The following is a 26379-nucleotide window of genomic DNA, read 5'->3' on the forward strand; positions in this document are numbered from 1 at the left end:
ATTTTATTCATTTCACTTTAACTTGTGAACCACGTGCACCCCTTGATCCTACTAAATAACTATGAACTTGCTTGCCTCAGCAGCACAAAACAAGTGTTTTATGCTTTTCCAATTATTTAAAAACAATGAAAGCAGTTAGATTTAAAGATACATTAACCCCAGATCAACTATGATGGTTAGCTACTTACTAGTTGTTTACTAGAATGGCAGTTTACAGAAATTTCACTCATGTACTTATATGCATTATATCTGTAAAAACATAACAAAAACAGACAAACTAGCTTGATTTTAAGCCATAAGACAACACTTCATAGGAAATGTGATGGGAATATTCCGAATAATATCCAATTCATTTTCTTGTTTATTTCAAGAAAAAGGTGCTGGTAATGCAAACCATTGTGTACTGCCACAGAAAAAGCACTGATATAATTTAAACGTTAATATTACATAATTGAGCGCACTTGTGACACTCAGTTTCTCCGAAATTCCTTTCAAAATTCAAAAAAGATTAATATTTACTATGCTGTCTAACACAAGTTCATGCACTGAATTCAAATTAAATAATAAAATGGAGACATAAAGGCAGCCAGAACATCAGAAGAGCTGCAATCAGCTGTCTGTATTAGAAACTGTGACAGTTACAAGTTGAGACAGGAAACTGGAACTATTCAAATGTGCTCTCTCCTTCCCTAAGTGACACTTGATCAGAAATAATGTAATAATGAGAAGTAATGCATAATTGATGATAATGAAGATGTAAAAAGAAGATATGAACCTTGCTCTTTGAAGCAGAATGATGTTAGTGCATATGCTTCACTTTCTACTAAGAACATAATCGAAAGCACACAAACCACTGCAGGCTGGTAAATGTTGGCAAAAGTGAATTAATTAATTCAGGGTAGATCAAAGCATTAGGAAATGCATTATAAACTGTAAACTGATTCCAACACAATATTTCATCACATTCATCATATTTATATGTACAGTTACTCAAAAAATGAATGAGTGCATGGTATTATACGAAGGTTGGAACTTAAATAGTGGCAACTATTTATTTACAACAGATACAAAAGAGTTACGTGTTAGCAACCTTTACTGTCCTTCAATGTAGTCACCAGCATTGTGTATAACCCGTTGCCAGCGATGTGGAAGTCGCAATATACCTTTAGCAGAGCCTGTTCTGTTGATGGTCCGAATGGAGCGGTCTACTGCCTGTCGATCTCTGCAACAGTTCTGAAGCGAATGCTCACAAATTATCTGGTTTCGATCACTGTCCAGTAACGCGGCAAGACCTGCCTGATGAATGTCCGCCACACTTTGCCGACAATCGTTGAGGGTTTTACCCAACGTGCCACTCTTCTGTAAGGCAATGCAGATTCCCCGCAAGCCTCCTGTAGACATTGATGACACTTTCATGCTGTACGACCTCTGGCACATTCAGTCTTGATCCAACTCTGTTGTTCCTGTTTGGAAAACATAGTGACAACGTTACGTTAGACTGCTAGCTCACACGTGACTGTGTTTCTCTTGCTTGTGCGCATGCAGGTGATGTGGGAAGGGCAAGTCCATTTGCTTTGTGGTAAGGTAGGTATGTAACAAACGTGTGCTATCAGCGACAATATTAAATTCTGTTGCATAGCATCTCCACAGCAGTGTTGCCACTATTTAAGTTCCAACCCTCGTATAAGTTCCTCGCAGGTACACTTTTCTCAGAAACAATATTGAACCTATTGATATACTGTAATAATAATAATGTTATTTGCTTTACGTCCCACTAACTACTTTTACGGTCTTCGGAGACGCCGAGGTGCCGGAATTTAGTCCCACAGGAGTTATTTTACGTGCCAGTAAATCTACCGACACGAGGCTGACGTATTTGAGCACCTTTAAATACCACCGGACTGAGCCAGGATCGAACCTGCCATGTTGGGGTCAGAAGGCCAGCGCCTCAACCGTCTGAGCCACTCAGCCCGGCATTGATATACTGTAATGTTTAATGTGGGTACCCACAGGGTTTGTATCTACATGAGAGTTTAATTATTTTTATAGTATTTAAAATTAAGTCTTATAAAATATTAATTGTGAGGAACATGCAATATCATTCGCTCGTTAAAAAATAATATTTTTCTGCGACTATACTTACCAATATTATACAGTCTAACCTGAAGAGTGAACTATTATGCAAGATTATGAAATTTTCTACATTTCTTTAAAAATAAATTTTATTATGCATTTGTTACATTCTTACTGAGTTTGTCACAATGTTTGGCAGAGAATTTAATCCACACCAGTCTTTGGAAATGTTACACGACTGGAAGTACGGTCTTCTTTTTTTTCATGAGATAATGAGTTGCTCAGATATAAAACATCTCGTACACCCATTCTGGTAAGTGAGTATTGACCCAAGTCCGCAGTACATATTGGAAATTTGCTGGTTGGTAACGTGGATGGGGAAACTTCTGCAGGAGTGCTTGTGTCATTGACAGTAATACTGGTTCCATATTCAGTGACTGGAAAGGAAAAAGCAAATATGATTGATCAAGTTTTTTTGTGCAGTATAGTAGGTGAATCAGCTGCTCCCATTTAGGTAGTTTTATGCCATTCCTTGTTTATAAACAACGTACAACCTTGTGAATATGCTGACATGAAGATACTATAACATAATATATTGAATATATTTTAGTTGTCAGATTGATACATAATATATGTCATGGAATATTCAATAAGATAGACCTTGAATTTATTCTCTAGATTGTGACAGGTGAAAATGTAGACAGTGTATGATGTGATCATGCAAATATTATTAGATTAGCAGAAAGCTGTAGCTGGTCTGCCATACGGTGTGATCATTCTAAGATTATTGGATTAGCAGAAATATGTAGCTGGTCTGCGATGGTTGTAGGTAGCTCATCTGCAACAAGAGTGCATGATGTTTGGGAATCGCAGAGTTGTGAATATGTAGGTTTGCATACTGAATGGGATTATTTTGTATCTTCACATCTTCCCTTATTGAGTGGGGTGTTACTCTTACATACTAAGGATTGGATGACTAGATGGCCCAGGAAAAACTGTTTGTATAACAGGGTTGGCCTAGAACAGGATGGTTCATATATAGGAACTAAGGTTTCCTACCTCTCATTTGCAAATAAATCAACTTTATGCTCATTGAAGAACACCATAATGAGTCATAAGCTATAAACTTTATGTTGGTCCAAATTGAATTGCAATTACAAGAAAAACAATTAACTATAATGGTCCACCTATTCAATATACAGTACTTTATTGTGTAAATATTACATTACATCTGTCTTGTTGGTACTAGTTTCTGTCAATCAATCAATCAATCAATCAATCAATCAATCAATCAATCAATCAATCAATCAATCAATCAGTCACTACTGATTTGCATGTAGGGCTGTCGCCCAGGTGGCAGATTCCCTATCTGTTGTTTTCCTAGTCTTTTCTTAAATGATTTCAAAGAAATTGGAAATTTATTGAACATCTCCCTTGATAAGTTATTCCAATTCCTAACTCCCCTTACTATAAATGAATATTTGCCCCAATTTGTCCTCTTAAATTCCAACAAGTGAACAACATCAGCCAAGAGACAATAATTAGACAAGACGTAAAAACTACTAAGATAAGTGTATAGGCACAAGTTGACATTGTAAAAGTGCATCATCTGATCGACTGTGATAAAACTGTATAAACACTCCTACGGTACATGGTCCAAATTCACACTGCAGTATTAGAATTTAAGACAATAAACATTTAAAATGTTTCTTGTATAAGATCAAAAAATTGTCCAAAAATATTTTTAAAATTTCTTGAAACCACACTGGAAAAATTTAAAATGTTGGTCTCCATTTGCAAAAAAATCATGACATGCAGGTCATATCAACTCACTTTCGCCATCTACCCAGAAAACAGACAACATGGTGATCTTCCGTCCAAACCATTGGAGAGTTCCAAGTAGATCACGTCACGATCTCCAGGAGAAGCAGCCCTGAGATTATGAATGTCAAAGTAAAAAAAGGCATGAACATGGCCCCAGACCACTACCTATCTATAATCAAATTCAAAAACGATCCCTACAAACAACAGGAAGACTCCCAAACGCTTTGACAACAATAAACTTTGTCAACAGGTCGTGGAGTTCCAGGAAAAGGCTAGACCAAGTGACTGTGATTTTACCAAAAGGCAGCTGATGGAGGCCGCCAAAGAAGTTGCAGAAATAAAAAGAAACAAGAAATATGCATGGTGGAACGATACCTGTGAATCAGTCCTCGGGGAAAGGCTCGATGCATGGAAATATTACAGTAAAACCTAGTTAATTCGAAGCCGTTGGGATGCAAAAATCAGACTTCGAATTACGTGATTTTGAATTAACTGCCAACTCATAATTCAGAAATGCCAACACTTGTGGTATCATAAAATATTCTAAGACCCGTTGCTGCATGCAATTAACCTTGATTCACAGTTGAAACCTTTCAAATGCCATGAAAAAGAAATCTGTTTCCAAAATGTATCCAACAAGGTGCATTTACAGTATTCAAATAATGCACTTGGATTACTCACTGGCAAACATAACCTCACACAGTGAAATAGAAAAAAAAGAAAACTTGATTCAAAGATGAGGAGAAATTATTCTGGCTCCCATGTGCAAGTCCTTTATTTGTGGGATTACTGTACTATATGCATTTTAGATGCCTTGTATGATTTCCCAGCTGGCACTTCTCTCCTTTAAAACCATAAGTCCGTTTGGGCTCTGCATTAAAAAAACACCTCAATTTCATTGGCATTGACAATATTGTTCGATGCTTATGAATTGATTATATGAGCCACGCTTTTTCGCCAATTGTCGACATCGCCAGTGTTTGCGGATTCTGCTTCTCTGCACACTGCCTGCTACGTGATACTGTGACGTTCCTCAAAACGCTGAATACAAAAGAATTACGATTTCACTCGAACTAAGCAAATATGAAGCACTCTGTAGACACACCGAAGTAAGTGAATGTGCGGAAAGCTACCCCTGCACATTCCAGAAGACACGTTCTTTCATGATGCAGAGAAATTTTTAATTTAAATTACTCTGCAAAAGATTGGGTTTTTTTGTTAATGTAAAGGCAGTTTTGAATTAAAAGTCTGAATTTCGGTAATGGGACCGACATTGTTCTTCGAATTACGAATTATCCGTATTTCGAATTAAAGAATTTAAATAACATGCAAGACCGTACCTCATGTTTCTGGAAGTGAGAGTTTCTTCGAATTAGGTGAGATTTTGAATTAACTGATTTCAAATTATCAAGGTTCTACTGTATTACTCAACAAAATTGGAAACCGACTGGGAAACCTATAAAATCCAACGGGCTCAAACAGCTAGAGTGATCAGAACTGAGAAACATAAGCACAAAAAAGTCACTTCTTGATAATATAGACCAGAACTTTAGGAGAACTGAAACCAGAGAGTATTACAGAACATTCAAAAGGAAACACACTGGCTCTAAACCTCCATCACTATGCTTTCAGCCAAAGGATGGTACACTGGCGAGTTCAAATGAGGAAAATTGTAACATTCTAGCAGACTACCTCAAGAATCTACTAAACTGCGATAAACCCCAAAGCCCCTTTGAGACCAAGGAACCCATACTCAAGTGCCCAGAATCCAGACCAACCGAGAAAGTTGAAATCAAGCGCCAAAATGCCCATCTGAAACACAACAAAGTGCCTGGAGAAGACTCGGTAGTTGCAGAATTGTGGAAATATGCTCCTGAGGAATCAGCTGAAATCTTGCAAAAGCAAGTAGAAAAAAACTGGATTGAGGAAACCCTACCCAAATATTGGAAAATGGCCTTGATCCATCCATTGCACAAGAAAGGCAGCATGAGAAACATCAACAACTACAGACGAATATCCCTGCTACCAGTAACCTAAAAAATTCTCTCACTTGCCATCCCGGAGCATTTAGAAGCCCAAGTCAAGTATCAAATAGATGAATATCAAGGGGCTTTCACAAAAAGTCGCTCTACAGCCGAACAGATATATAACCTTAAAATGATCATCAGGTATTGTACTCTAAGGTCCAAACAGTATGTGTCAGTCTTTGTGGACTTCAAGAAAGTGCATGACCCGATAGACCGCGAGATGCTACTAAACATCCTTAATGAATTTGGAATTGACCTGAAACTGCTGGCATTAATTAAAGCCCCTTGATAGATACAAAATACAAGATTAAGTTCCAAGGATGTCTCTCAGATTCCTTTTAGGTCAAAATAAGAGTCAGACAAGGCGATGGGCTTTCTCTGATGCTTTTTAACTGTGTTCTTGAGAAGGTCATCCAGACCTGGCGAATGAGATTAATGGAAACAGAATATAGCCCACTGAGAATGGGAATCAAATCCAAAGGAATCATGGTAAACTGTCTAGCTTTTGCCGATGACGTCGTCATTCTGTCAAACGATACAGAAATCACTAGGATTCAAATCGAACTGTTAAAGGAAATTGCCGAACAAACTGGCCCTCAGATATTGTTTGAAAAAACAAAAGTAATGACTAACATCAAAGACATGCCACCAAAACTCCAGACGAAATACGGCGACATCAGAAAAGTAGAAAAATTTAAATACGTGGGTGACTTCATCATGAAAAAAGGACTGGAGAAAGAATTACTTAGGGAGCGAATATGCGAACTTGAAATTGCCTACCAAACGTCACGCACGTTCTACAACAAAAAATGCCTTTCCCAAAACTCTAAGATATGTCATTATGAAATGGTTCTGAAGTCAGCATATATGTATGCAGCTGAAACCCTATCCCTAAATGCCAATAAAGGAGCCCTCGAAGAACTGGAGAAAAAGGAGCGCAGAATCTTGAGGGTAATCATGGGATCCAATTATAAGAATGGCATCCACAAAAAATGACCCAACTAGGAGGTCTATAACAAAGTAGAGAAAATTATAGACATGACCCCTCCCCTCCTCTCTCTATCTACTCCTTTGTTTACATTGTCTGCCTGCTTTCTACAACAAGTCACTGCTTGTTCCCTATCCACTCCTTTGTTTACATGGCCTGCCTGCTTCCTCCAGCAAGTCAGTGCTTGTTCTGCATCAGACATTAGATATACTCTACATTTCACTATAGAGGTGAGTCTCATAAATAATTTTCCTCCTTTTTAATTTCTTTTCTGCATGTTTATTCATTCTTAATTCATAATTCTGGCTATCATTTCCAGATTTACTTCTTTGCCTGAGACAACTTAAAGACATTGTGTTATGACAAGATCATAACCATGATTTTTGTTATTATACGCATTTTAATGTTATAATTATTCCTACAACATTGTCTTTGTCTGGTATACATATGTTTTAGTTATCACATAGTCTGTTTAATTTTATTTGGCTGAGATGGCCACTAATTGGCTGAAACTAGTCCCAAGACTGATTTAATATTATTTACTTGATATATAGTATTGAAATTTATTTCTTATAATTGCACTTCAATATGGAACAAAAATGAAATTTATAACTTATAACAATCTGCAAAAGACGGGCACGATTTTACGGTCACCTCAAACGAATGGATGGAAAAAGGCTGACCAAACAGATCTTTCACTTGTGTGATTCAAAACCTAATACATGATACCTTGGTTTAGAAACACCAAAGAAGATCTTCAAGTGCTACAAATCAAACCAGAAGACGTGAGAGAGATCTCTTCTGAAGAAAGATAGTGACAAACGGGCTAAACCGAGATGAACAACTGAAAAGAAGATATGGTGTTCCTTGGACAGAGGAACACAAGCAGGCCCACTCAGAAAGAATGAGAGAATTCTGGGCTCAAAAGAAAGCAAAATTTACTACCAAATGTAACGGTATTATCATTAGTTTGTTAATGTACTGGAAGCCTTCAAATGCCACTTACCTTAGTAAGGATTGAACATACTATCTTGGGAAGAAATGAACAACAATAACCAATTTGCCCACTGAGTGACCAATATACTATATCTACCTGAATGCACGTCACCTGCTATCTTGGGAAGAGAAGGACAACAATAATTGATTTGTCCCTTGAGTAGCCATGCATGTCACATTGTTAGAATCATGGTGTTCTTATAATGTGGAATGTTGATGTTGAACACCTGCAAGGAGCTGGTACAGTATAGGAGGTAAGCAGAAGAATTTAGGCTGTTGCATTACTTGACTAATTGCTGTGGACATTTTCAAAGGGAGGCTGATTCACTTAGTTTATTATGACATAAAAATATAATATTTACATTGTCTGTGCTTTGGGTAATAACATGTGAGTGGAAATAAATTATAATCTTGGGCCATATTACTCACATGTGGTGTGGGAGTAGCTTGGGACTTGATCATATTGTTCACCACTGAGTCAAAATAATTTTGAGTATAGGAATTCTGTACATCATCTGGCAGTTTCTTCCACATATCCATGGCAGTTGAACGAATAGCGTCTGGCTGGAAGATCTTTGTTGCTGTGAAGAAAAATATAATTTCTTATAAAATCATCCTTAAACAACCCTGAAAATTATGTAATTTGTATTATTTAAATGTATATAATAAGTGTACTAATTCTAGTTTGAGGAAGGACCCATGTGTGTTAAAACCTTTTGCAGCATTCTAATGTCCCATTTTCACATTCTTGGGGATTTTCCCCCCCCACATTATGAATAAATGATCTTCAAGTGTCACTAGTGGAATGTGGAATTTTGATGTTGAACACCTGCAAAGAGCTGGTACAGTAGATATCTATTGAGACAATCAGCAGCTGGTGTAATATATAACTCACAATTTTCTTCATATGATTAATATTTCATTCTGTGTCCATCAGCTATGAATACTGTGTGTGTAGCCTGTATTGTTATAGTGACTGTGTCAGTGTTTCCATAAATAATTTAGAATGCAGACAAGCATAGCCAACGGCCGTAGCCGTGTTGAAACACCGGATCCCGTGAGATCTCCGAAGTTAAGCAACATTGGGTGTGGTCAGGAGTTGGATGGGTTGCCACGCGCTGTTGGTGGGGGGGTAAGGGAATGGAGGAGCGGAAAGGAACTGGCCACCCTACTGCACGTAAACTCCGGCTCAGGAACACTTCTGCGGAGATTCGGATCTGCCTTCGGGCAGTATAACCCTTACCTTACCTTTACCAGACAAGCATAGCATACAGAAAATGCTCCATTAGCCTGAATTTGAAATAAGAAACCGTGAAAAATCATGTCAAGATAGACTGTTGATGGGATCAGACTTGCAGAACCTGTCTCTTACTCATATTTTGTATTGATCTCGGTAACACAAAAAGTTAACATCCAAAAATCTCCCTTCAAGTGGTGCTCTATTTGCATGAGTTATTGCTTGTAAAGTTCCAAGAATTCAGAGAAATGTTTCTGAAATATACCTGTTTCCAGGATTTTGACAGAGAATAAGACAACCTGAGCTCTGTACATCTGAATATCCATGGGTAAGGCAGCTACTGATGGGTAGTATCTGTCGGTTATTGTTTGTTTGAAGTTTAAGAAGAAACTTCCAGTCCTTTGAAGAATGTTTCAGGATACTATTACTGTACACACTCCACCGTAACATATATAATCAGACATCATTCGGGCCGATGACCTTCGATGTTAGGCCCCTTTAAACAACAAGTATCATCATCAAGCAAGACATCATTTATGCATTCAGCTAGTGGCTAATAATCACAGTGATCATAAAAAGAATTTTATGAGATTCTTTAGGAGCACAGATCTGAAAGGGACTTGAAATTGACTCAACAATTTAATGCTGCATAATCCTAGCCAATAGTACTAAAAAGAAATTAGATTGATTTCAAAAATAGTTTCTCGGCTTAAGTGTCATCATAAAACAATGGAACAACATCCAAAACCCGATATTAATATTTCACTCCTGATCTCTACGGTATGCATAAGTTGCTTCTTCAGGTAAAGCAACTCACTCTGGCATTCACAGATTTGTAAGCCTTTCAGAGGCACTTGGAGAATACAGAATAGGCCATCTGCTGCTGACAGAAACTGTTGTGAAGTTCTCTTTACCCCACATATCCCCATGAAAAACAGGCCCACACCATAATGGTTCCTCCCCAAATGATCATAAATCATAATCTTTCTGCCTTTCATAGTATAGGTTCCTTTGCTATAACAATGTTAGTGTATTTAAAGTTAAGATACAGGAGTGAATTTGAATTTTGAGCTCTGATGACAGGATGATAATAATGATGATGACTAGACATATTTGATAGCCGGAATTATGAAGTTTCTCTGGTGAAGTACTTATCTATAACTGCTTCAAATGTCCGACTCATTGGCTGAATGGTCAGCGTACTGGCCTTCGGTTCAGAGGGTCCCGGGTTTGATTCTTGGCCGGGTCGGGGATTTTAACCTTAATTGGTTAATTCCAATGGCCCGGGGGCTGGGTGTATGTGTTATCTTCACCATCATTTCATCCTCATCATGACGTGCAGGTCACCTACGGGTGTCAAGTAGAAAGACCTGCACCTGGCGAGCCGAACCCGTCCTGGGATATCCCGGCACTAAAAGCCATACGACATTTCATTTACTGCTTCAAATCAATTTGGCACTTGAAACATAGGGCAAAGCCTGCTGGCAGACCTATCACATGTTGATTGACAGCTGGTATACTAATGGAATGCAGATGAGGGGCTGGAAGGGAAGAGAAGGGCTGCTTCTTATGACGGACTTGACTGATCAAGTGCGATCATTAGCTAAACAAATCGGTTCATTGTTGGTACGTTTTCCTACCATCCGTGCACGAAATGAATTATGCCACTGAAAATTCTAAACTGAAGTTTTTGATAACAAGAGGACAAATAATGTGAGAGATTGTTCAGAGTTCATAGTTTTATGAATGAGGAAGCTGAGGACAGAAAGAATAAAACACAAGAATAGTACAGAAGGGAGTTGTTGAAAGTACAACATAAAATAGCAGATGCAACAAAACTGTTGTAGAGGATAGTCAAGAGAATTTTAACCGAGCAAGTTGGCCATGTGGCTATATTAAATAAAGCTATATTGAAATCTTTGTAGGCGTCATTAGACCATCTTCTATGATGTGGTAAGAATTTGTGATGTTGCTGTTGAGCGTGTTGAGCTAAGCGTGTTAGTTGGAAGGGAACGTTGTTGTCATTCGGTGATTAACCAAAGGTATGATGAGTTCCCTTCAACCGCTGAGATGTTAGTTTACGTTGAGAGTTTTAGAGTAACTGGCAGTCGCCGAGCTCTTACTATGCATGTTGTATTTGTGAAGTCGCGTAGTAAAAAAAAAAAATGTTTTTAACAGTACGCCATTTGACAACTAAATGGAATGTATTTTCTGATTTTTATCTTCATTGTAATATCTTTTATTATGTCATAATTCTTAAACAACTGCCATGTTTTAGGCTCCAATATTATCACTAATATTGTCAAATAACAGCATACTACATTTTATATTGTAATAGTTGTTTAACAATCTCCAATATATTTTATACGACATAGTTTTTAACAGCATTCATAGATTATTTCCAATCAGGTACCTGTTCTATTCTAAGGTGGAAAATATGGCTGATGATGCCCACTATTGATGGGCGAAATATGTACCATCTAATATACTAATTTCATGTCAACAATTTTAATAAGGACAATGTCCTAATTTTTTAAAAATTGTATTGTATTGAACATGTGGATGAATATTAAAACATACAAGTGTTATTTAATACAAATATTTTCAATACGGACCCAAAAATGTATCTTATCACATGTAACATGTGGCTATAGTCGCGCAGCTGTGAGCTTGCATTCGGTGGGTTCAGGTCTTTCAAATCCCGCCATCGGCAACTCTGAAGATGGTTTTCCATGGTTTCCCATTTTCATACCAAGCAAATGCAAATGTGTTAAGACTATGCAGAAAGTAAGCAGATGACCGAACTCGATGATGGGGAGTAGCAAACTTATAATGAGTATGATGAACGTGTCTTTTTTTAGACTGAATAATTTTCGTTGTGGTAAAATAATTTCTATGGTAAGCACTATCAATTAGACTCTGCAAATGTGTTAGTTAGTGAGTGCATAAACATCTGTTTCTTATGACATTTATTGTTTTCAGTGAAGGTATCTTTAGCCCATAGTTGTGTCATACATTTTTACAGTAGATAATTATTATGTCATACCACATCTGTAAAATACGCATAGCTTCTTTTGCCATGGTATGAAAATGTTGGTTTAACACAGATGTATGACACCTATGAGTATTTATTTATGGCACTGTAATATTCCAAATATAAATAAATATCAACTGTGACACAAATATATCATGCGTGAAGCTCTATTTATCTCCATCATGATTACGGAGGAAAACTCTGTGAGCAACCCCTAACATTCGAACATTCTGTGTACCCTCTCACAGGTTAATTGCATCACCCAGGCTAGAGGTAATCAATACTAAAGATACCTTTCTAAAATTCCAGTTGAGCATCTTTGGACTCCATGGTAAGAACCAAGTTCATTTCAGTGTCTAGATCTTGTTCTTCTCCCGGCTTTGACATCCTTCCAGTATTTTTTGAGCCCATCAGCCAGTGCCTTTTTCTGCTCTTCAAGTAGAGGTCATCTCTGTCTTTTGGGTTTTGATTCCATGTTAAATCCTTGGTACCTCCTTACCGTGTGTCTAAATTTGACCCTGGAGTTAATTTTACGTTCTGGAATACCGGTCTGTCTCAGATCCTTTTCACATTCCTTGAACCACCTTGGCCTTTTTGAGTTTGGTTTTATGAAATTCCGTATTCTTTTTGTTAGTCGGTCACGTGACATCCTGAAAAAAGTGCCAGTAGGATAGAAGTCTTTTCTTCTTAACCGATGCTGTGATCAGTTCTATCTTGCTGTACACCTCTTCATTAGATCTTAGTCATATCTGCCCTTGACGTATATTTATACCAATATGCTAAATTGCCATTAATGACCAGACTCCAGAAAGTACTGGCTTAACTGGAGCTGCTTTATTGTCAGTATGACTAAGGTATGCCCTTTGCTGCTACAACAGTCTCTGTGGTCTTAGGAAGACTGTCCGCTGAGTTTCAGTAGATATCTCTGCAAACATTTTCTTTCATTCTTCCTGTGACACGGAATGGGACAGTCTGGTCTGGATGTCAACTGGTGCTGTTACTCACCCCGGAGATGCATAGTTGAGCTTAGATCTGGCCATTGGCCTGGCCATTTGATTTTAATCTTTCCCAATTTGATAAACTACTATGTTATGGCCTTTGCTTTTTGAATGGGTGCATTATGTTGAAAATGAGAAGGGCCAGTTCCGCATTGTTGCCACAGGGTGGGTAGCATAGAAGTGTCCAATACTGCCTGATAGGCTTTGGCGTTCATGTTTCAAGGAACTAAAACCATGAAAAACTGGCCTACACCATAATGCTTCCTCTACCAAACTTTGCTGTGGGAAGAATGCTTTCTGGTAAGTAATGCTTACGTGGCATTTGCCTGGTCCATACAAATCCATTGGACGGCCAACATGTAGTGTGATTTATCACTTCATATGATAATCTTCCATTGTTCTAGAGGCTATATCTGACACGTTTAGCACGACTGTAGTCAGCGGTGAAAATTCTCTTTAGTGAACCTTGGTTTATGTGCCACAGCTTGCCCATGGAATCCAAGTGCAAACACCTTCTGACAAATGGTAAAAGTACTGCCATCACTTCCAGATACCAGTTAAAAGTCTGCAGTCACGGTTTGTAACGAAGCTTGCTGCTTTGACTTCATCACGCACCAAAGTTATCGATTGCCCAATTTTTGTTTTCACTTCCCTGGTGAAGACAGGGATTTTATAACTCCCTGGATTTTCCATCTCACCACTATATCACTCACTGTTGAACTTGGTATCTGAAACTTGCCAGAACTTTCACGGATGGTGTTATGACCATACACGAATGACATTTATAATTAAACACGAACACCTTGCTTACACAAATACTGTATTGAAAAGTGTCTCATGATACACTGACATAAAGCAGCCTCTACAAAGAATAACACAGTTTTTTATATAAATGCTGTGGTTGACATGCGCACCTTCTACTGGGATATAACAGTCTCCCATGCTTATTTTTGAAGAAGAGAATTTGGTGATCATTTAAGTAACGTAGTCCTTAAGGTACTGCGGTGGACGGCATATCCTATCTGGTCGGCAGGTTAGGTTTGGGGGTGGAGGTCTGTTTTCTTCTGCTTCAAGTCTTCGATTTTGCACGTCTTCTTCTGCCTCGAGTCCTTGATTACTCTCAGGGATTGGCTCATTCATCCAGTCAGTGAAGATGAAAGGTTGTTTATATTCAGGATGTTCTTCTTGTTGACTTGGGCCTAATTTCTGATCAGTGATTGTTCCAGTCTTCTTCGGAACCTCCGTTCTAAGTATTTGGTCAATATGTCTTTTGAGGCTATAACCATCGTCTAGCTGAGTCTGGTAATGTAAATGACCGAACTTTCCAATGACTACTCCATACTTCCATGACATTTGATTCCCTTCATAGAATTTCACTTGGACTCTGTCTCCCACACTTAGATTGCGATGTCCATGGGTCTCCTCTTGATTTCCTTCCTGTTTGATTGGGCGAAAAAGTCTAGTTTGATCTGTAATGGTCTGTTCAGGTACAGTTCAGCTGGTGATTTTCCACAATCTAGAGGGGTGGCACGATATTTCAGAAGGATCTCTTGCATTTTCTGGATATAGACAAGGACTCATTCAACATAGCTTTTAGTCGACATTTTAGCGTCTGGATGTTTCGTTCAGCCATTCCATTAGTTGCTGGATGTCCAGGAGCTGTGAATTTTTGGAATATACCATGTTCCCTACAGAAGGATTTGAATAAGTCACTTACAAATATTGTAGCGTTATCAGAGACTGTCGCTATTGGGAATCCATGAAATGAAAATATTTCTCTTAATAGCTCACTTGTCTTCACAGATGTCGGAGCTTCTCGAATTACTTTGATTTCTGCCCACCTGGATTTTGCATCAACAATTAAAAGGAAGTAGAAACCTTGAACCGGGCGAGTTGGCCGTGCGCGTAGAGGCGCGCGGCTGTAAGCTTGCATCCGGGAGATAGTAGGTTCGAATCCCACTATCGGCAGCCCTGAAAATGGTTTTCCGTGGTTTCCCATTTTCACACCAGGCAAATGCTGGGGCTGTACCTTAATTAAGGCCACGGCCGCTTCCTTCCAACTCCTAGGCCTTTCCTATCCCATCGTTGCCATAAGACCTATCTGTGTCGGTGCGACGTAAAGCCCGTAGCAAAAAAAAAAAAAAAAAACCTTGAAATGGACCTGCATAATCCATGTGGATGCGGCTCCAGTTGTCTGTAGGGACGTCCCAATGGTGAATCGGTGCTTTCGCTGGAGAGGATCGAATGTCAGCGCAGGCCTGACAAGATTTTACCATTTTCTCAATATCCTTATCGATATTCTTCCAGTAGCAATAACGCCTTGCTAATTGTTTCATTTTTGTAATCCCTATGTGTGTGCTATGTAATTTCTTCAGGACTAATGGCTGGAGTTTTGACGGAATGACGACTCTTTGACCCTTGAATAAGATTCCATTATCTAGCGTGAATTCATTGTCTATGGATTCAGATGACATGAGCTCTGCTTTGATTTTTGATAACAATTCGTTTTCTGTTGAAATTCAAATACTGTCAGGATTTAATTCCGTGGTTGCTATTTCAGCGATGGTTGAATAACAGAGTTTATGAACTTCGTCATTGAACACTATATCCTTTGAAATGTGTGACTGAATGATCACTGCTCTTGACAAGCAGTCAACGTCGGTATGTTCTGAACCTTTTTTATACTCAACTTCATAGTCAAATCCCGAAAGAAATGAAACATATCTTAATAATCTAGCAGAAGTCATAGCTGGTAATCTTGAATTCTGATGCAAGATTCTGGTAAGTGGGCTATTGTCTGTTATCAACTTAAACTTGCATCCAAATAGATACATATAAAAATAGTTGACAGCGAACATAATTGCTAGAGCCTCACGATCCAGCTGGCTGTAGTTACGTTCAGCTGAAGACAAGAACCTTGAAGCAAATGCGATAGGCTTTTCAACATCATCAACAATGTGTGACAGGACTCCATCAATACCTGTTGAACTGGCATCACAAGCTAGAACCAGTGGTAGATCTGCATTATAAGGTGTTAGCACTCGATCACTTGCAATCTCGCCCTTTAGTCTGGCAAATGCTGATATACAAGAACTAGTCCAATGAAACTTCTTATTCTTGCAGAGAAGCTGCCTCAAGGGGTAGGTCATAGTTGAAATATTTGGAATGAATCTTGAATAATACGTTATCATTTCAAGAAATCTTCGAACATCGTCTGTATTTACCGGACGAGGCATTTCAAGTATTGCTTTAACTTTTGCTGGTGACTTCATGATTTTATTACACTGACTGACAGAGCAAATGCAACACCAAGAAGGAGTGGTCAGAACTTTATGCCAATTGCAGGGTAGACTGACGTCACTGAGGTATGCTCATGATATGAAATGCGCCGCTGTGCTGCGCACGTAGCGAACGATAAATGGGACACGGCGTTGGCGAATGGCCCACTTCGTACCGTGATTTCTCAGCCGACAGTCATTGTAGAACGTGTTGTCGTGTGCCACAGGACACGTGTATAGCTAAGAATGCCAGGCCGCCGTCAACGGAGGCATTTCCAGCAGACAGACGACTTTACGAGGGGTATGGTGATCGGGCTGAGAAGGGCAGGTTGGTCGCTTCGTCAAATCGCAGCCGATACCCATAGGGATGTGTCCACGGTGCAGCGCCTGTGGCGAAGATGGTTGGCGCAGGGACATGTGGCACGTGCGAGGGGTCCAGGCGCAGCCCGAGTGACGTCAGCACGCGAGGATCGGCGCATCCGCCGCCAAGCGGTGGCAGCCCCGCACGCCACGTCAACCGCCATTCTTCAGCATGTGCAAGACACCCTGGCTGTTCCAATATCGACCAGAACAATTTCCCGTCGATTGGTTGAAGGAGGCCTGTACTCCCGGCGTCCGCTCAGAAGACTACCATTGACTCCACAGCATAGACGTGCACGCCTGGCATGGTGTCGGGCTAGAGCGACTTGGATGAGGGAATGGCGGAACGTCGTGTTCTCTGATGAGTCACGCTTCTGTTCTGTCAGTGATAGTCACCGCAGACGAGTGTGGCGTCGGCGTGGAGAAAGGTCAAATCCGGCAGTAACTGTGGAGCGCCCTACCGCTAGACAACGCGGCATCATGGTTTGGGACGCTATTGCGTATGATTCCACGTCACCTCTAGTGCGTATTCAAGGCACGTTAAATGCCCACCGCTACGTGCAGCATGTGCTGCGGCCGGTGGCACTCCCGTACCTTCAGGGGCTGCCCAATGCTCTGTTTCAGCAGGATAATGCCCGCCCACACACTGCTCGCATCTCCCAACAGGCTCTACGAGGTGTACAGATGCTTCCGTGGCCAGCGTACTCTCCGGATCTCTCACCAATCGAACACGTGTGGGATCTCATTGGACGCCGTTTGCAAACTCTGCCCCAGCCTCGTACGGACGACCAACTGTGGCAAATGGTTGACAGAGAATGGAGAACCATCCCTCAGGACACCATCCGCACTCTTATTGACTCTGTACCTCGATGTGTTTCTGCGTGCATCGCCGCTCGCGGTGCTCCTACATCCTACTGAGTCGATGCCATGCGCATTGTGTAACCTGCATATCGGTTTGAAATAAACATCAATTATTCTTCCGTGCCGACTCTGTTTTTTCCCCATCTTTCATCCCTTTCGAACCACTCCTCCTTGGTGTTGCATTGTCACTGTCAGTCAGTGTATATTCAATAACATGGCCCAGATATTCAATGCTGGTTTCAAAGAAAGCACACTTCCTTTGATTTAGATGTAAGTCGAATTCTTTGAGCCTTTGAAGGCAGGCAAATAGGTTTTGTTGACATTCTGTTTTTGTAAAACCATGAATAATAATGTCATCAAAATATGAATGAGTTTTTGATAGTCCAGGTAAAACTTGATCTATGATTCTATTCAATTCGGACGGAGCTGTTTTTATACCAAAGGAAAGACGATGCATGCGATATGTACCTTGATATGTTGATACGGTTTGGATCTTGCTGCTCTCGTCATCAACCTGGAGATGAAGATATCCTTTATATATGTCCAGGCGGCAAAAGTACCTCGAGTTTTTCAAGCTATTTAGGATGTCATCTACTTTCCGAATTGGGTAGTTTGCTGCTACCAATTTGTCATTGACGCCTATCTTGTAATCAACGCAAAGTCAAACTCCGTCATCGGACTTTGGAATCACTACTAGTGGCAAACCCCAATCACTGTAATTGATTTTTGAGATTATCCCACCTGCTTCTAAATCATCTAATTCTTTTTCTACTTTCTCCCGTAAGGCGTATGGAACATCACGTTCTTTATGAAAGACTGGCTTGGCATCCTTACGGAGCTGAAGAGACACTTTCAAATTTGGCACACACCCTATCTTTTCTTCGAAAATTTCTGGAAATCTCTTGATTATCTCAGTAATACTACCGACTGTCTGTATATCGATATGACTAGTATTTGATTCCGCTTCACGGTCAATTTCTTGAAGATTAATACCAAGGTGACGGATCCAGACACGCCCCAGAAGCAGTTCGAAGTCATCCGGTACTACATATAACTCTTCAGATGAAGTTCTATTCTGATAAGAAACAGTAACGTTAACCTTGCCATCATGTAAAAACACATTCTTAGTATAAGAACGAAATGCAACATCTGATTTCGGGAGTTGTACACGTAAGTCAAGCGCTTTGAAACTAGAACGTGGTAGCAAGGTCAAACCCGCTCCAGAATCTACTTCAAATCTCTAGGGTATTCCTTCTATAAGAACTGTAGCATAAAATTTCTTCACATGTGGATAGTCGTGATATTGAAAAATGTCTATTATATGGCTAACACCGAATATTTGAGTAATATCTTCTTCCTGAAGAAAATGAGAGTCGATTTTGGAATTCCTTCTCGTTGCTAACAAAGTACGTATGCACACTTTCTTAATGTGGCCGAGTTTCCCACATGAACTGCATTTCAGATTGTTAAAATCAGTCTTACAGTCCTTCGCTAGATGATTGTCTCTACCACAACGTAAACACATATTTTGAATTCCCAATTCCTAGTAGTCAATTTTTTATCTGGCCTTGTTTACCGGTGTTGCTTGGCTTTGATCATCTTAAGATACGTCCTGCCTTGATTTGTGATTGATTTTTTTAACAGAATAATTATAAGAACCCTTGTATACAGCTGATGGTGATAGCTCCTTGCTGTCTAACATGCTTCAAGAGCGATTGCTTTTGTTACAATTTCGTTAAATTCTTGAACATTTGCCTGGAGTAATTGTTCACGAATTGAACTGTCATAAATTCCCCTAATGAACTGTGCTCTTAGAAATACATCTGCAATGCTTACATTACATTCACACGTAGAATTGAAGTCGCAGTCAATTGTAGCACGCCTTAATGTAGCAACATAGTCAGCAATAGGTTGATTTTCAAGCTGGTAAGTGGATAAAAACCTATGTTGGGCTAGCAGAACATTCTTCTTAGGACAAAGATGTTTTTCTAGGGTTTCAATTAAATTGTCATAATCGAAATCACTAGGTGTTTTTGGTGCCACTAATGCAGATAATATGTTATAACTCGTAGATCCAATCAAATTAAGTAGCATCTGAGCGGCGTATTTCTTGTTGGTGAACACATTTTTCAATTGTAGATAGTTTTCAAAACGTTGCCGGTAATTTTGAAAGTTCTCTGCTTGTGGGTTGAAACATTCGAAGGGTGGAATTAGAAATGTATTGGAATTAATAATCGGTTGAGTAGATTGAACTGTTGCATGAGTTCTCAGTTGATCTAAGAGTGCCTGTTGATTGGCATGCATTGCTGCCAAAAATTGCTTAAACTAGTCTGCATCCATGGAGAAATGTTTGAGTTATGTCTCCCACAAAAATAATTGAATGTTAGGAATATGATATTTATGTAGTTGAGGTTATATACGTAACATGACAGTCGTATTCCTGTTCAGTCACTAATCGCAGAACATATTTGTATTCAGACACAATATTATCATTTTCCTCTGACGCTTTGAAAGTTTTCCTCGTCACCAATTGTTATTGTTACCGGGTTTTAGCGGTAGGTAGAGGTGAAAGAAGGTGCGGGCGTGAACGGGTCTCAAGCTACGGAATCAAAGTTAATGTAAAATTTAACAAGGTTATATTTTCTTTTTAAAATGAAGAAATAACAAGCATTGCAGGTACAGAGTAGCAAGTCAACAACAGTTCCAATTACAGGATTTACAGGATTTGGGCTTTGAGCCCCAAATTCACAATACTTGAGCAATCAGCTCAGTTTTACCCCAAACACAAGTGTCAACAGAGAGGGGAGAAACCCCATTCATACCTAGGAGCACTTGCTCCAAAATACACAGTAAGGCCTCTTTGAGGTGCGCAGAAAACAAAATTTTCGGGAAGAGAGCAACTTTCTCTCAAAATTTAGGCCTGTCAAAGGCCACACCTAATTCTACTTTCAAGCTGTCCTCTCAGGACATATACACAGGGGTAAAATACCCAACCTACTGAGGTCTGTTAAATGACAAGAAGGTTAATTACATGACCTCTAAATCAACAATTTGGGAGGAGGCGAACTTGCGCTCCTAATACGCTTTGTTTAAAACCTACTTGGCACTAGGCCGTTAATACAAGGGCTAATCCCATACTAAAGAGGTGACTTAAAAGGAAACAATATACATTAAGTCGAAGAAGAATAGGTTGAGAAAAATATAAGTTCACCTCAAAACAATATGAGTGGGAGCTCGAGAGGGTTAAGCACTCTCTATCCCAATATGTAGTTTAAAAGATAGAATAGATACAAGTTTCTTTACATTTTTAAGGAAGGTTACATAATGGAAAAACTTCGGACCCGCCCCGAGAGTTAAACTGCTGAGCTAGCAAAGAAAGAAGTTATTAATTGGCCATTACCTTGTTGTTGACCGCTGCCGAAGAAAGAGGCGCTTCCCGCCCCCTGCTATGTACTCTACACACTGAAAGATGGAACAGAAGTGGCCCGGAGACCCTAAAATCAGCAGTTTATATCCTCTCGCGGAAGGTTCGAGGCGTTAGGGGAATGAGAACACCCTCCCACAAAAACTTTATTGGGTAGGATACAGCAACATATTCAAGTTGGGGGAAGATACATCCAATTGGTCAGAAATTAATTAAAGAAATTCGGGATTGGCTAAATACAAAACAAGGGGAAAGAGAGGGGTATACAGCCAACTTAAACCATAACAGAAAGAAATTTAACAAGAAACAAACTTTTGAAATAAAAATTTCTCCAAAAAAAAAAAAAACAGTTCTTTCACTCCGCACTAGGGTGCACTATTGTTGATCTTCAGTAGTGTCCTCTAGAAGAGAAAGTTCACACTTCTTACTACAAGCAAAACAAAAATACGTCGAAAATGACACAGTTCAAAAACTCTAAAATTTCCAGGTAGTGACATCTTCTGAGAAACTTGAAAATTAATACCGTCAATAAAGTTCAGACTTCCTCCAGCAGAGGAGTTTCAATTGGCGCACATTTTAAATTAGCGGCGTGGAGGTGTACCGCCCGGTACAGTTATGACCATACACGAATGACATTTATAATTTAACACGAACACCTTGCTTACACAAATACTGTATTGAAAAGTGTCTCATGATACACTGACATAAAGCAACCTCTACAAAGAATAACACAGTTTCTATATAAATGCTGTGGTCGATATTCATGCATTCTACTGGGATATTAACAGATGGATTGACCAAATTTTTGGGCACTGATAATCATGCCCCTTTCAGCCTCTCTGAGCTCTCATTATACATCCATTTCAATTGCAGTAGCTTGTAAACATTTCTACAGAGTGTTCATGCCTTTTATATAGGCTCACAGAGTGCTTGAGTGTTGTATGGGATTAGTCTTCTTTCCTTTCAGGGGTTGTCTGGATATTAATGGCAATGTGTTCGGACAACAAAATATTATAAAGGTCTAAGAGCAATCTGGGGTAATTCTCCTTTATCACCTGCCATAACTTCTTAAATGTTTCAACGTGGTGCTCAGCATTTATAGTTGCTCTTTCCACCAGGAATCCCAATAAGAATAGCCCATATTCATTGACACCATTGCTTTACTCACACTGTTCTGTTTGATGTTGGACTTTGTTGGAGGTGGGGAGTCAGCATGTTTCTAATGGCAAATCTGCCTATTTTTGGTTTGGGCTGCAATGATGACACCACATCTGATCACCTGTCATAATACATGACAAAAACAGGTCACTCTCTAGCTGATAACTGCTGCACGGCAATGGCCGTGTGATAGCTCTTTTGAGTGTCATGAAGGGAACCCACTAAGCCTAGTTTTTCTGGTACTTCATTCTTCTAGTAATGATGTGTTGAATAGTACCATGATACTGAGTCACCATTTTCATGATGTAATCCACAGTGAGACGCTGATTACCTCGAAAACTAATCCACACATGCCACTACAATATCTGTTGTTTTCTGTAGTCATCACTAAGGGTGGTGTGTCCCTATAGCAAATGTTTTTACTGCATGTGCAATTGTGTTACGCTGACCTAATTATCATTGTAAACTGCTTTCATTTTCATATGGATCTGCATGCACCTTTGTTGCTTTGTCTTAAAACACACAACAGTGTGTAATTCTTCCTTACTCATACAGAATGTAGTACGTCACGTGGTGCGTGATGTTGACTAAGTTGTTTGTTGTACTGGCTTCCTTCCCATGTAACAAAACTGACTGAGATCATTGTCTTATTCCTATAATAATGTGTGTTCAGTTTTTAAATGGCTCATATGACGTTAGTTTAGGAGACAAAGTTTTTTATGTCTTCACTTCTGAATATCATTGACAATTCAGTGGAATATCTGGAGTATTGTTCAAACATCCAAATACCAATAATTGTTTTTGATTACATAAGTATAAAATAGTGACATTGCTTGACTAGTAACATGACTTCCCTTTGGAGGCACATGACTGCAGCTCAAAGAAGTTACCAAAAACAAAATGAGAAATGAAAGAGAGAGAATATGAGGTTTAAATACCTTAATCTGATCCCAGTTTCATTTCATGTTAAAGATGTTGCTGGTGGTGGAATGATAGCTGTGGTCTGTTTGTACAGAAAATCCATCCTCATCTTTCCTGGCAGCAAACAAGTCCATTACCTTCTCATTGAAATCCACTAATGTATGGGTCATCTCCATCTTATTAGTCTCATCCATTGTACTCCCCAGGAATATTTTAACCCACTTTAAAGTGGAAAAACACCTTTCTGCTTGAAAAGTGGTCATCAGGACAGTAATAATTAACTTTAAAAGTTACATCACTTCTCTGAAAGGTTCCTTGAGATTGTTCTCTATCAAGAAAACAAGGAGGTCAGTAGCATTCTTCATTTCTTTAAAATTACTTCTTGAGTAAATCACGTGCAGTTTGGTATTGAGTTATTTTGGTCAAGATAATAGGATTCTATAATGTACATAAGATTCTCCTCTGGAAATTCCTTTTGGAAGGATGGGAAGACTTAGTGCTGAAAGAAGGTGGAGGCCAGTAAATGGTTAGAAAAGTTGAATCTCTCTCTTTTCTGTGATTTATAATCATGTCACACACCTCCTTCGCTGCAGTGTTCCTTGAGTAATAACAATTTTCATATCCTCTTTTCACTCTGCTATCATCTTGCGCAATTTCCTCCACAAGTGTCAACATTGTACCTTACATTTGAAATTTCTGCTTCTAAGGAGATTACAGCACATCACACTGATACAGGGTTAGCACACTGCTTTTTTACAGTTGACTGTATAGAAAGTCCACAAACCTGTAAAAGTATTCCAACCAGAAAATAAACATGGTCTGTTTTATTTTCAGATGCAGTCCATCTGCTTGGTCCATAGTAGTTGTTTGGATGCTCGTGTTTTCAATTTTCTCCAAGCATTCCAGTATGACTTCCTTATGATCATGCTGTATAAGAACACTTCTTGATTCAATGTTCTGTCTCATAGCTGAGACCTGCGGAATTCTTCTGTTCGTTGCCTCATTAAGAATGGCCTCTCTTTGAGGTGAATGAGAAAAAAAATGCTGGAATCTTCCTAATAGTGCAGAGAATAATTACATTTCTTTGTTGTGGCTAGATACTTGAGCCAGAATTAAATTTAATTGATGGGCGTAACAATGCACGAAGTCTTGTCTTAAAAGTGTTTGTACTCTGGAGTGTCGGCCGCTCAAAACGTTAGCACATTGTAACTTTGTGAGGCTACCTTTTCTTTATGGTCTCCTACAACTTTAGAGAGGCGTCGTTTCCTGCTGGGTTTAAGAAAGTCCATTTAATCTGCTATCAGGAAGACAGAGTCTGTAGCAGCTGTTTCAGCTAGAATGTTCTCACGACACACAAGCAGCATACATTTCAGAATGTCTATTTCAACATGCTTCGACGTACCCTTGAAGACTGTAGTACTGTTGAGATGTCTCTTAATAATGTTATCCAGTGCTGAAGTAAAGTTAATCAGCTCTCTGAATGCGCTTGGATATTTTGAGTCGAGTTTTTCATCATGACCTCTCAGAGCAAGTTCAAATTCACTACAGAACTTCACGCAGTCAACGATCTTCGACAGCACGTATCTAATTTTTTCTGACACTGTCATTATGTCTCTCAATATTCCTTCTGAAAGCGCTATTTAGCTGCTGCCTAATGTCTGTATTCCTCACAACTGAAAGATCTAAATATGCGCTCTTATTTGTAATAGATGCTTCTTGATTCTTGATCTTTTGTGTTAAATGGCTGAGATCTGATACTCCTGTTTTTGTCCAACTCATGTCCTTACCCTTAGCTAAAAGCAAGCATGGGAAATAGAAAAGTCTCGTAAGGTAACCACATTCATTTTGCCCCCGTGTGCTAGGCTGGGCTCATGTTGGTACCTAGCACACCTACCAAGACGCATGGCTAGTGCATACTGTGGAGGCCACTGTGTAGGCTACTTGAAGCTACCGGCAGTGCCAATGCACTATGAGAGACTTTGTCTTACTACCAAATTGATGGCAGCTTACTCATTCAGGACAAATATTTCAGATTCCGTATGGGAATCAACATCTATATCATCTGATGGCCAAGCAGGCATCAATTTGGTAGTGAGACAAAGTCTCTCATAATGCATTGGCACTGCCGGTGGGTTCAAGTAGCCTACGCAGTGGCCTCCATGGTATGCACTAGCCGTGCATCTTGGTAGGTGTGCTAGCTACTAACTGATGAGCCCAGCCTAGCACATGGGGGCAAAATGCTGGCAACCAGGAATGAGTCAGCTGGAAAATTTATAATGTCCAATAATGTACCATTTATATTGGTATTATAAATTTACTCATTTGGCACAAATATTTCAGATTCTCTATGGGAATCAACATATATATCATCTGATGGCCAAGCAGGCATCAATTTGGTAGTGAGACAAAGTCTCTCATAGTGCATTGGCACTGCCGGTGGCTGCAAGTAGCCTACGCAGTGGCCTCCACGGTATGCACTAGCCATGCGTCTTTGTAGGTGTGCTAGGTACCAACTGATGAGCCCAACCTAGCACACGGGGGCAAAGTGCTGGCAACCAGGAATGAGTTAACAGGAAAATTTATAATGTCCAGTAACGGACCATTTATATTGGTGTTATAAATTTACTCATTCGGGACAAATATTTCAGATTCCCTATGGGAATCAACATCTATATCATCTGATGGCCAAGCAGGTATCAATTTGGTAGTGAGCCAAAGTCTCTCATAGTGCATTGGCACTGCCGGTGGGTTCAAGTAGCCTACGCAGTGGCCTCCACGGTATACACTAGCCATGCATCTTGGTAGGTGTGCTAGGTACCAACTGATGAGCCCAGCCTAGCACACGGGGGAGAAACGCTGGCAACCATGAATGAGTTAGCTGGAAAATTTATAATGTCCAAGCATGGACCATTTATATTGGTATTATAAATTTACTCATTCGGGACAAATATTTCAGATTCCTTATGGGAATCAACATCTATATCATGGTAACTACATATCAAAGTATTCCTCTTGAAAATCTGTGGCTGAAATGTTCTAAGCAATCCTTGCCTCTACTGGTTTGCTTCTGAATTATGTTCAGCGAGGGAAGATGCCTACAAAGCTCTAGAATAACTTTTCAACACTCAGTATAGAAGAAACCGAATGCTATTAATTTTCATACTGATGAACACATGACACCCGTATAAAGAAACTACCAA

General features: G+C 39.5%; 1 protein-coding gene across 1 annotated transcript in view; it reads right to left on the reverse strand.

Annotated features, from left to right (window-relative positions):
• Nucleotides 1–2210: 2210 nt before the first annotated feature.
• Nucleotides 2211–26379, reverse strand: part of LOC136863271 (D-beta-hydroxybutyrate dehydrogenase, mitochondrial) — an 81057-nt gene continuing 56888 nt past the window's right edge. The window contains exons 7-8 of the mRNA XM_067139655.2: nt 8338–8489; nt 2211–2510 (exon numbers count right to left, since the gene is read on the reverse strand). Of these exons, the coding sequence (XP_066995756.2) occupies nt 2355–2510; nt 8338–8489 (308 nt within the window). The 3' untranslated portion in view covers nt 2211–2354. The remainder of the gene's footprint in view (nt 2511–8337; nt 8490–26379) is intronic.

Source organism: Anabrus simplex, chromosome 2 (assembly GCF_040414725.1).
Source record: "Anabrus simplex isolate iqAnaSimp1 chromosome 2, ASM4041472v1, whole genome shotgun sequence".
Classification (NCBI taxonomy): domain Eukaryota; kingdom Metazoa; phylum Arthropoda; class Insecta; order Orthoptera; family Tettigoniidae; genus Anabrus; species Anabrus simplex.